Source organism: Coregonus lavaretus (assembly GCF_964263955.1).
Source record: "Coregonus lavaretus genome assembly, contig: HAP1_SCAFFOLD_1277, whole genome shotgun sequence".
Taxonomy (NCBI): Eukaryota; Metazoa; Chordata; class Actinopteri; order Salmoniformes; family Salmonidae; genus Coregonus; species Coregonus lavaretus.
This window is the reverse complement of record NW_028163585.1, coordinates 1-12,764: the sequence shown is the minus strand read 5'-3', so window position 1 is coordinate 12,764 and position 12,764 is coordinate 1. Positions and strand designations below refer to the sequence as shown.

At 40.4% G+C, this 12,764-nt stretch overlaps 1 protein-coding gene across 1 annotated transcript; it reads left to right on the top strand.

The window, feature by feature from the left end:
* Positions 1-374: 374 nt before the first annotated feature.
* On the top strand, positions 375-9,031 carry LOC311117983 (NLR family CARD domain-containing protein 3-like). The gene is made up of 10 exons (XM_084192866.1): positions 375-472; positions 1,508-1,624; positions 2,828-2,944; positions 3,241-3,325; positions 3,455-3,683; positions 4,228-6,019; positions 6,305-6,478; positions 7,486-7,659; positions 7,912-7,958; positions 8,467-9,031. The coding sequence occupies exons 1-10, from the start codon at positions 405-407 to the stop codon at positions 8,991-8,993; spliced, it is 3,330 nt and encodes a 1,109-aa protein (XP_084048992.1). The 5' UTR covers positions 375-404; the 3' UTR covers positions 8,994-9,031.
* The last annotated feature ends 3,733 nt before the right edge of the window (positions 9,032-12,764 follow it).

Sequence of the window (12,764 nt, the reverse complement as noted above, 5' to 3'; positions counted from 1 at the left end):
AAAATGTAGTTATTTGTTAGATTTAACTGTGTAAAATCTATTAGTACAACTTATTTCTCTGAGAGTGAGGCAGATATATATAGCATTTTGCAAAAAAAACATTTGTCTCTGAAATGAAGCCATTAATTCATCGATTTTAAAGAAACACATGTCTGTTATTGAACAACCCCCTGCCATGATTAGATAGAGAGAAAACACAACCATTTATTTGATCATTTCTTTAAACAATATAAGCTAATTTACTAACATTTCTGAAAATGGATATATATCGTTTTGGAATGAAACTCTTGTTATGTTTCCAAATCTGAGCTCAGAGTAGATGAGAGACGTAATGTTTGTCTCTGTTGTGTTGAAGTCCAATCAAGAAGGAGAGACCAGCCTCCCCTGTACCCAGCTGTGTGTCCATGAAGAGTGACTGGTCTATGGAACCTCCTATAGTGTTTAGAGAGGGAGACTTTTCTACTGAACAAAGGTAAGAAGAACTCATGGGTCATGGTCAGTGAGTTAAACAACACTGTCTCTAGTCATTTCTCCTCTCCCATTTTCCCATTTATTTTTGTTGTTTTCATAATCCATAGGCTAATCCTATAATCCATTTTCATAGTCCTAAAACAATATTAAACAAACACAACATTCACTTTGAGTGTGTGTGTGTGTGTGTGTGTGTGTGTGTGTGTGTGTGTGTGTGTGTGTGTGTGTGTGTGTGTGTCTGTCAGTGAGTGTGTTTGTGTGTGTGTCTGTCAGTGAGTGTGTGTGCACTCCCTGGATGAGGAGATGTAATCTCTATCCTGATTGCCTAGTCACTTTTACCCCTACCTACATGTACATATTACCTCAATTACCTCAACTACCTGGTACCCCTGCACATTGACTCAGTACTGCAACTCCTTATAGCCTCATTACTACCTCAACTTCCTGGTAACCCTGCACATTGACTCAGTACTCCTTATAGCCTCATTACTACCTCAACTTCCTGGTAACCCTTCACATTGACTCAGTACTCCATATAGTCTCATTACTACCTCAACTTCCTGGTACCCCTGCACATTGACTCAGTACTCCTTATAGTCTCATTACTACCTTAACTTCCTGGTTCTTTAAATATATTTAATTATTGATGTCACAAGTGTATCATTTGTACAGTTCTTTATTAAAAATGTAGTTATTTGTTACATTTAACTGTGTAAAATCTATTAGTACTTCTTATTTCTCTGAGAGTGAGGCAGATATATAACATTTTGCAACAACAAAAAACATTTGTCTCTCTGAAATGAAGCCATTAAGTGATAGATTTTAAACAAATACATGTATGTCATTGAAAAATCCCATTCCATGATTAGATAGTGAGAAAACACAACCATTTATTTGATAATTTCTTTAAACAATAGAAGCTAATTTACTAACATTTCTGAAAATGGATATATAGCGTTTTGGAATGAAACTCTTGATTCCCCATCTGAGCTCAGAGTAGATGAGAGACGTAATGTTTGTCTCTGTTGTGTTGAAGTCCAATCAAGCAGGAGAGACCAGCCTCCCCTGTACCCAGCTGTGTGTCCATGAAGAGTGACTGGTCTATGGAACCTCCTATAACGTTTAGAGAGGGAGACTTTTCTACTGAACAAAGGTAAGAAGAACTCATGGGTCATGGTCAGTGAGTTAAACAACACTGTCTCTAGTCATTTCTCCTCTCCCATTTTCCCATTTATTTTTGTTGTTTTCATAATCCATAGGCTAATCCTATAATCCATTTTCATAGTCCTAAAACAATATTAAACAAACACAACATTCACTTTGAGTGTGTGTGTGTGTGTGTGTGTGTGTGTGTGTGTGTGTGTGTGTGTGTGTGTGTGTGTGTCTGTCAGTGAGTGTGTTTGTGTGTGTGTCTGTCAGTGAGTGTGTGTGCACTCCCTGGATGAGGAGATGTAATCTCTATCCTGATTGCCTAGTCACTTTTACCCCTACCTACATGTACATATTACCTCAATTACCTCAACTACCTGGTACCCCTGCATATTGACTCAGTACTGCAACTCCTTATAGCCTCATTACTACCTCAACTACCTGGTACCCCTGCACATTAACTCGGTATTCCTTATAGCCTCATTACTACCTCAACTTCCTGGTAACATTGCACATTGACTCAGTACTCCTTATAGCCTCATTACTACCTCAACTTCCTGGTAACCCTGCACATTGACTCAGTACTCCTTATAGCCTCATTACTACCTCAACTTCCTGGTAACCCTTCACATTGACTCAGTACTCCATATAGTCTCATTACTACCTCAACTTCCTGGTACCCCTGCACATTGACTCAGTACTCCTTATAGCCTCATTACTACCTCAACTTCCTTGTAACCCTGCACATTGACTCAGTACTCCTTATAGTCTCATTACTACCTTAACTTCCTGGTTCTTTAAATATATTTAATTATTGATGTCACAAGTGTATCATTTGTACAGTTCTTTATTAAAAATGTAGTTATTTGTTACATTTAACTGTGTAAAATCTATTAGTACTTCTTATTTCTCTGAGAGTGAGGCAGATATATAACATTTTGCAACAACAAAAAACATTTGTCTCTCTGAAATGAAGCCATTAAGTGATAGATTTTAAACAAATACATGTATGTCATTGAAAAATCCCATACCATGATTAGATAGTGAGAAAACACAACCATTTATTTGATAATTTCTTTAAACAATAGAAGCTAATTTACTAACATTTCTGAAAATGGATATATAGCGTTTTGGAATGAAACTCTTGATTCCCCATCTGAGCTCAGAGTAGATGAGAGACGTAATGTTTGTCTCTGTTGTGTTGAAGTCCAATCAAGCAGGAGAGACCAGCCTCCCCTGTACCCAGCTGTGTGTCCATGAAGAGTGACTGGTCTATGGAACCTCCTATAACGTTTAGAGAGGGAGACTTTTCTACTGAACAAAGGTAAGAAGAACTCATGGGTCATGGTCAGTGAGTTAAACAACACTGTCTCTAGTCATTTCTCCTCTCCCATTTTCCCATTTATTTTTGTTGTTTTCATAATCCATAGGCTAATACTTTTTTCCATTTTCATAGTCCTGAAACAATATTAAACAAACACAACATTCCCTCCCTGTGTGTGTGTGTTTGTGTGTGTGTGTGTGTGTGTGTGTGTGTGTTTTTGTGTGTGTGTGTGTGTGTGTGTGTGTGTGCACTCCCTGGATGAGGAGATGTAATCTCCTTGGATGTTTTGTCCACAGAAGCCAACATCAGAGATCAGAGTCAGAGATTCTCAGTGGTCAGTCTTCCCAGAGTCATCAAACAGACCTGGACTCCATATTCAGTGTATGTGGTCCTGTTATGTACATTTGTTTTTGTTTACCTCAAGTAAAGTTGATCTGTCAATCATTCATTAATATGTTAATGAGAAAGCATTTAGTCTCTTGCTTAACTTATTTACTTGATTTATTTCAGTTGCTTGAAGAGAATATTATGACATTTGTGAAGAAGGAGCTGAAGATGTTCAAGAGGATTCTTAGTCCGGAACTCCCAGAAGGCTTTGAGAGTCAGAAGCAGGATAAGGAAGTGGTGGATGCTGAAGATGAGAAGCAGGAGAGCAGTGCCAGAGAGGGGGCTCTGAAGATCACACTGCACGTCCTGAGGAAAATGAACCAGAAGGAGCTTGCTGACACACTGGAGAAAAGTAAAAGCTGTCTGCCTCATGTTGAATGCTGTTTTAGAACATTTAAAAGCTGTAGCTAAAGTACAGCTAAAGTAGCTGTGTAACTCAATGATATTGTAGCAGCCTTAACACAACACCTAGTGACCTCATCAAGTAGCTGCAGGGATGTGTTGTGTTGAATAATTTAGACAGAGAGAAGAGGAGAGAGAGAGAGAGAGATACAACCAATAATAATATAATCAGTCACACCAGTCTGTAATGCATTATGAAAACATTTACATTTCAGTCATTAAGCAGACGCTCTTATTCAGACCGACTTACATTTAGTGAGTGCATAAATGTTTTTTTTTACATACTGGCCCACCGTGGGAATCGAACCCACAGCCCTGGTGTTGCAAGCACCATGCTCTACCAACTGAGCTACAGGGGATCTTAAATTAACACATTTATACAGTCAGTTAAGCGAAGACAATTTTATAATTTAACATTTTTTAACAGCCCTACAATACTGTTGGCATTAAAACAGACGTAATATTAATATCCTCTGTGTTATTTCTTCATTCAGATGAGCTTGCTGTGATTTTCCAACGTGAATTCAAATCTAATCTAAAGAAGAAGTTTCAATGTGTATTTGAAGGGATCGCTAAACAAGGAAACCCAACACTTCTCAATAAGATCTACACAGAGCTCTACATCACAGAGGGTGGAAAAGGAGAGGTCAATAATGAACATGAGCTGAGACAGATTGAGACAACAACCAGGAAACAAGCAAGACCAGAGACTGCAGTCAAATGTAACGACATCTTCAGACCCTTAACTGTACAAGACAAACTTATCAGAACTGTGCTGACAAAGGGAGTCGCTGGCATTGGAAAAACAGTCTCTGTGCAGAAGTTCATTCTGGACTGGGCTGAAGGAAAAGCAAATCAGGATGTCCAATTTGTATTTTCATTCCCTTTCCAGGAGCTGAATTTGATGAAAAAGGAAAAACACACTTTGATTGAACTTCTCAATCACTTCTCAATGGAAACCAAAGAATCAACAATCTCCAACTATGACAAGAACAAAGTTCTGTTCATCTTTGATGGTCTGGATGAGTGCCGACTGCCCCTAGACTTCCAGAAGAACAAGATCTGTTGTGACGTCACAGAGTCAACCTCAGTGGATGTTCTGCTGACAAATCTCATCAAGGGAAATCTGCTTCCCTCTGCTCTCCTCTGGATAACTACCCGACCTGCAGCAGCCAATAAGATCCCTTCAGGGTGTGTTGACCAGGTGACAGAGGTACGAGGGTTCAATGACCCACAGAAGGAGGAGTACTTCAGGAAGAGATTCAGTGATGAGGACCTGGCCAGCAGAATCATCTCACACATAAAGACATCAAGGAGCCTCCACATCATGTGCCACATTCCAGTCTTCTGTTGGATTTCTGCAATAGTCCTTGAACACATGCTGAAACATAAGAGAGAAGAGATGCCCAAGACTCTGACTGAGATGTACTCACACCTTGTGGTGTTTCATACCGAACAGAAGAATGAAAAGTATGTTGGGAAAGAAGAGACAGGTCCACACTGGAATAAAGAGAGCATTCTGTCACTGGGAAAACTGGCTTTTCAACAGCTTGTGAATGGCAATCTGATTTTCTATGAAGAAGACCTGAAAGAGGCTGGCATTGATGTCAATGAAGCCTCAGTGTACTCAGGATTGTGCACACAGCTCTTTAAAGAGGAATGTGTGCTGTACCAGGAAAAGGTGTACTGCTTCGTGCATCTGAGCATTCAGGAGTTTCTGGCTGCTGTATATGTGTTCCTCTCATTCATCAACAACAATGAGAATCTAATGGCTAAACCTCAATCAACGGCCAGCAACTTTTTTGCGCTGTTCAGAGACAAGCCTGAAATTACTGTCTACAAGAGTGCTGTGGATAAAGCCTTACAAAGTGAGACAGGAAACCTGGACCTGTTCCTCCGCTTCCTTCTGGGCCTCTCACTGGAGTCCAATCAGAAGCTCTTACGAGGTCTACTGACAAAGACAAGAAGCAGCTCACAGAGCCATGAAGAAACAGTCAAGTACATCAAGGAGAAGATCAGGGAGAATCCCTCTCCAGAGAGGTGCATCAATCTGTTCCACTGTCTGAATGAACTGAATGACCATTCTCTAGTGGAGGAGATCCAAAGCTACCTGAGCTCAGAAAGTCTCTCAGAAGCCAAACTGTCACCTGCACAGTGGTCAGCTCTGGTCTTTGTGTTGCTGACTTCAGAAAAGGAGCTGGATGTGTTTGACCTGAAGAAATACTCCAGATCAGAGGAAGGTCTTCTGAGGCTGCTGCCAGTGGTCAAAGCCTCCAGAGCTGCTCTGTGAGTACATAAAATGACATTTAAGTACTAACCATCAGGAAGAAATGTTAAGTTTAGAGAAAGATATGTATTATAATATGTATATAATATATATTGAAAAACATATTGAATCAATGCAATGATGTTCACATTAGTATAACAATATGACCATACAATTCTAGGCAACAGAAGATGAATCTATATGTTGTTTAAGAGAATAAACCAAATGCATCTGCCATTGTCCTTCTACACTACTGGTGTTAAATTAACAGTGTGTTTGTGAAATCATGATGAACTCTTTGTCAGGCTGTCAGGCTGTGGAGTCACAGAGGAAGGCTGTGCTGCTCTGGTCTCAGCTCTGAAGTCAAACCCCTCACACCTGAGAGAGCTGGATCTAAGTAACAATGACCTGAAGGATTCAGGAGTGAAGCTGCTCTCTGCTGGACTGGGGAATCCCCACTGTAAACTGGAGACTCTGAGGTCAGTATTCCTGTAGTTGGTCAACAAGTGATAACTGTTCACCAGATCCACATGTGTTTACCAGGCACACATAGTCCACACCATATGTGTTTGGACAGTGAAGCTTACAGTTTTACATTTGGCGCTATGCTCCAGCATTTTGGATTTGAGATATAATGTTTCATATTTGGTGACAGTATATAATGTCACCGTTTATTTGAGGTTAATGGTGAGAGGTTGGCATGTTTTGTTGTAGCCTCTGTAACTTTCTCACTCATTATTATTCATGATTCATTCATGACTTTTCTTTATCATGGCATCATCAGGATTACTTTAGTAGTGTTTAGAAACATGTTATCTACTCACTTAGACAGAAAATTACTCCAGTTATCATCCACCATTCAGTTACTATCGGGCAAAACATCACCCAAAACACAACCAAAACAAACTGCAAAAGCAACAAATTAGTTTACAACCAAATACTCAACCTTTGACTACTTTAATACACTATAAGTGAATTGGTCAGAATACTTATGACTTCTTCAAATGGGGGGAGTAGATACATAAAGTGCTTTCATTTCTAAACGGTGAAACAGATATGTATTAAAATACCCTCAAATAAAAGGTGACATTATATACTGTCACCTCATATGAAACATTTGATCTCAAATCCAAAATGCTGAAGTATAGAGCCACACTTAAAATGTTAGCTTCACTGTCAAAATAGATATGGTGTGGACTGTATACTCAATACAATGTAAATCTGATACCTCACTGTCTGTCTTTTGACTGATACTGCTTTTTAAACTGCTCTGGTCAGTCTACTCAAATATTCGTACTATACATTTTTCTCTCTACAAGCAATACTTTGATAATTTGGCATTTCTAATAATGACACATTCATTTATGAATAGATATGGCAGGTTTCAGGACACTGATGTATCTGAACATTTTGAAAAAATATACTGCCACTATTTTCACCACCAAAGAATAGCAGTGTGGTTTTAATATGATTTGACTCTTTGCAGGCTGTCTGGCTGTCTAGTCACAGAGGAAGGCTGTGCTTCTCTGGTCTCAGCTCTGAAGTCAAACCCCTCACACCTGAGAGAGCTGGACCTGAGCTACAATCACCCAGGAGACTCAGGAGTCAGACTGCTCTCTGCTGGACTGGAGGATCCACACTGCAGACTGGAGAAACTCAAGTATGTAGAGGGTTTATGTCAATGTTCATATCAGACATGTTGGAGTTATCAGGCTAGTTAAGACAAACATTCTGACCACCACTTGGACTAAGTTGTATGAAGACTGTGTGTGTGTGTGTGTGACCAGTGTGTGTGTGTGTGTGTGTGTGTGTGTGTGTGTGTGTGTGTGTGTGTGTGTGTGTGTGTGTGTGTGTGTGTGTGAGTTCAGGTGTATCCCTCAATGACTGTCTGTTCTTCTGCTTACCGCTACAGTGTGGAACATGGTGGAGAGAACACAATGAAACCTGGACTTAGAAAATGTGAGTGTTTGACTGCTGTGAAGAATATGACTAAGAATAAGTCTTAATTCAAGTGAAGTCAAAGTCAAAGACCACCATCATTACTTACTTGGTCATATTAAATATCAGCTGTAGTTCTACAGAAGCACAAATCAGGGACACCAAAGTTTACAAAGTTTACAAAGAGTTGCTTTGACAATGTGTGTGTATGTGTGTGTGTGGCGTGTTCCTGTTACGTTAGAAATGTGTGTTTGTGTTCATGCATGCATACAGGTGTGTGTGTGTGTGTGTGTGTGTGTGTGTGTGTGTGTTCAGGATGTGTGTGTGTGTGTGTATGTGTAATTAATGGGAATAAGTGTGTTTTATATTACCATACAGTATAACATATGATCATTCAACAAATCTCAAGTTACCTTAACTTCTTTTGATACCTAGAAACATCTACAGTAAATGAATTAGTGAAAAGTGAGTTAACATTCTAATGTGAATGATGATGATTTCTAATATTGTGTCTGGTTTCATCCATCAGATGTCTGTGATCTCACACTGGACCTAAACACAGTAAACAGACTCCTCTCTCTGTCTGAGGAGAACAGAAAGGTGACAGGTAGGAGAGAGAAGCAGCCGTATCCTGATCACCCAGAGAGATTTGAGGTCTGGCCTCAGGTGCTGTGTAGAGAGGGTCTGACTGGACGCTGTTACTGGGAGGTAGAGTGGAGTGGGGGAGGGGCTGGTATAGGAGTGACATATAAAGGAATCAGCAGGAGAGGAGGGGGTGATGACTGTAGGATTGGATGGAATGACAAGTCCTGGAGTCTGATCTGCTCTGACAACGGTTACTCTGCCAGGCACAATAAGAAGTCCACTTCCATAGACGTCCCCTCCTCCAGCTCCCACAGAGTAGGAGTGTATCTGGACTGGCCAGCCGGCACTCTGTCCTTCTACAGAGTCTCCTCTGACACACTGACCCACCTGAACACATTCCACTCCACATTCACTGAGCCCCTCTATCCAGGGTTTTGGGTTTATGGTGTTGACTCCTCAGTGTCCCTGTAAATAATAACTATGGTCACACACACACACACACACACACACACACACACACACACACACACACACACACACCACACACACACACACACACACACACACACACACACACACACACACACATACACACACACACACACACACACACACACACACACACACACACACACACACACACACACACACTGGACAAACACACACACTGGACACACTCACACTGGACATACACACACACACACTGAACACACACACTGGACACACACACACACACTGGACACACACACACACTGTACAAATACACACACACACACACACACTGGACACACACACACTGGACACACACGCACGCACACACACACCGGACACACACACACACACACATACACTGGACACAAACACACACACTGGACACACTCACACTGGACATACACACACACACTGGACACACTCACACTGTACACACACACACACTGGACACACACACATTGGACACACACACACTGGACACACACACTGGACACACACACACACGGGAAACACTCACACACACACACACACTGGACAAACACACACACACTGGACAAACACACACACTGGACACACACACACTGGACACAGTCACACACACCGGACACACACACACACACACACACACACTGGACAAACACACACACTGGACACACACACTGGACACACACTCACACTGGACACACACACTGGACACACACACAAACTGGACACATACACTGGACACACACACACACTGGACACACACACACACTGGACACAAACACACACACACACACACACCGGACACACACACACACTAGACACACACGCACTCACACACACCGGACACACACACACACTAGACATACACACACACACACACACTGAACACACACACACACACACACACACTGAACACACACACACACACACTGAACACACACACTGGACACACACACACACTGGACACACACAAACACACACACACACACACACTGGACACACACAGACACACACACACACACACACACACACACACACACACACACACACACACTGGACAAACACACACATTGACACACATTTTAATGAAAGGAAATCCCATATAGCCTACTGGACAGGACTTTGCTATGGCATCTTCTGTTTGGGTGTCTCAGGTCAGGTCTGAGCCATGATCAGAATGTGTCTCTGTGTCTATTTCCAGCCCTGCCATTTCTACCTGTCCTGATCTAGTGTTTCACCCCTGACCTCCTCACACCGTCTCACTGTCCATGTCTGCTTTTAGCTCCCACCTCTACTTCACTGTGTTATAATGGACCTTATGCTTGTTATGTCACCTTTGTAACCAGTTATCAAACATACTGACCTTTCTGACCCTATCCCATGGCCCTACTTTCTAGAAATGAACATTTAAATTCCTCTATGAGTTTTGTTTTGTGTCCATTTACTTATCTATGTATTTGTTGTATATTGGGGTTGTGCCGCAGAGCATCATGGGGGTTTGTATGTGTTGAGATGATCACGTTCGAGATAAATGGTTGAACTGATTCCTGTCTCCTGTCTCATCATTATTGAATTGTTATACAGACGTGGTTATGAAACCCACGAGACATAACAAAAGATTGGCGATGAGTAAGTCTGAATCTACAGGAACTCTTCTGTCTGGAAGAAGTGAGTTTTTACAACTGTTTAAAACTGTTATTTTCTGTGGTACAGTCTAGGCTAATGTTAGCACAGTGTATTGCTAGCAGAGGCAAGTGCATAGTCGAGATAGCTAAGAATGAGCGTTAACCAGTGGTGTAAAGTACTTAAGTAAAAATACTTTAAAGTACTACTTAAGTAGTTTTTTGGGGGTATCTGTACTTGACTTTACTATTCATATTTTTGACTACTTTTACTTTTACTTCACTACATTCCTAAAGAAAATAATGTATTTTTTACTCCATACATTTTCCCTGACACCCAAAAGTACTCGTTACATTTTGAATGCTTAGCAGGACAGAAAATGGTCCAATTCACGCACTTATCAAGAGAACATCCCTACTGCCTCTGATCTGGCAGACTCACTAAACACAAATGCTTTGTTTGTAAATTGTCTGAATGTTGGAGTTTGCCTCTGGCTGAACGTACATTTTAAAAACAAGAAAATCGTCTGGTTTGCTTTATATAAGGAATTTGAAATGATTTGTACTTAAGTATATTTTAGCAATTACATTTACTTTTGATACTTAAGTATATTTAAAGCAAATACTTTTAGACTTTTACTCAAGTAGTATTTTACTGGGTGACTTTCACTTTTAGTTGAGTCATTTTCTATTAAGGTATCTTTACTTTTACTCAAGTATGACAATTGGGTACTTTTTCCACCACTGGAGTTAACATCATCATGGACGGCAGAAAAGGACTGGAGACGGACGTCATAGTGGGAAAACAACGTGATTAAAAGGGAGGAATATACAGTGATTAAAGGAAAGGACATTTATTCAACTGTGAAGACAAACCTTTTAATTAAAATTGCTAAATGAGCGAATTTAGGTGGAAACTTCAGTGAGTGAAGTGAATGAAGATCACGTGACTGAGGAAAATATTGCTTTGGTTGAGGACAATATTGAAGTGAGTGACAATCAGGAGCTTATTGAGATACGAAAAATTATTGGAAATGTCGGAAACATTGGACAGTTTGATAAAAATATTGAGCAGTGGAGCTCATATACAGCACGATTTGAATATTTCGTTCTTGTAAATGACATGGATGAGGACAACATTGTGCCTACATGTTTTAGTGTAATGGGGCCAAAGGCATTTAATTTACTAGGCAGCCTGCTACAGCCAGACAGAACAGGTAATAAGACATATGGGGATATTGTGGAGATACTTAAAGGACATTTTTCACCAGAACCACTAGTTAATGCTGAAAGGTTCAGGTTCCACAGGAGACATCAGGAAGAGGGAGAATCAAAAAAAAAAGAAATATCAGAACATTGAGTTAAATGACAGACTAGTATGTGGGCTACGGAGTGAAGCTACACAAAAGAGACTGTTGACTGAAAGTCATCTGACCTTGGCAAAGGACATTGAAATCAGTGTGTCCATGGAACTAGCTGCTAAAGAGGCTCACCAGTTGAGTTCATCAGGAATTTAGTGGGTTCATCTAACAATCCTAATCACCAGCTGATACATTGTAATCACCTTACACCTAGAAAACATAATTTAATGAAAATCATAACCTCTCTGTGTGATCTATGTAATCAAGGTGCCTTGGACTCCTTTAATCATATGTACTGGGAGTGACCAGGGGACATTGTTTTGGAAAGTGATACCCTCTGTCTTATCTGCTGTAGTGGATATCATCATACTTTGTTCCCCCAAACTGTTATCACCTAATGATAATTCACCTCTGTCATTACAGAAAATACGTTTAATGTTGTCAGGTTTGACAGCAGCTAAAAATATGTTGTCAACCACCACGCCTCATTGGATCAGCACTTTTATAGATACAGTTGAAGTCGGAAGTTTACATACACCTTAGCCAAATACATTTAAACTCAGTTTATCACAATTCCTGACATTTAATCCTAGTAGAAACTCCCTGTCTTAGGTCAGTTAGGATCACCACTTTATTTTAAGAATGTGAAATGTCAGAATAATAGTAGAGAGAATGATTTATTTCAGCTTTTATTTCTTTCATCACATTCCCAGTGGGTCAGAAGTTTACATACACTCAATTAGTATTTGGTAGCATTGCCTTTAAATTGTTTAATTTGGGTC

What these genes read in the sequence shown, in the direction of transcription:
- LOC311117983 (XM_084192866.1), top strand. Translation starts at nt 405, where the DNA reads ATGAAGAGTGACTGGTCTATGGAACCTCCTATAGTGTTTAGAGAGGGA. An exon ending in GACTTTTCTACTGAACAAAG is followed by an intron (nt 1,625 to 2,827) that starts GTAAGAAGAACT and finishes GTTGTGTTGAAG; the next exon opens with TCCAATCAAGCAGGAGAGAC. An exon ending in ACCTGGACTCCATATTCAGT is followed by an intron (nt 3,326 to 3,454) that starts GTATGTGGTCCT and finishes GATTTATTTCAG; the next exon opens with TTGCTTGAAGAGAATATTAT.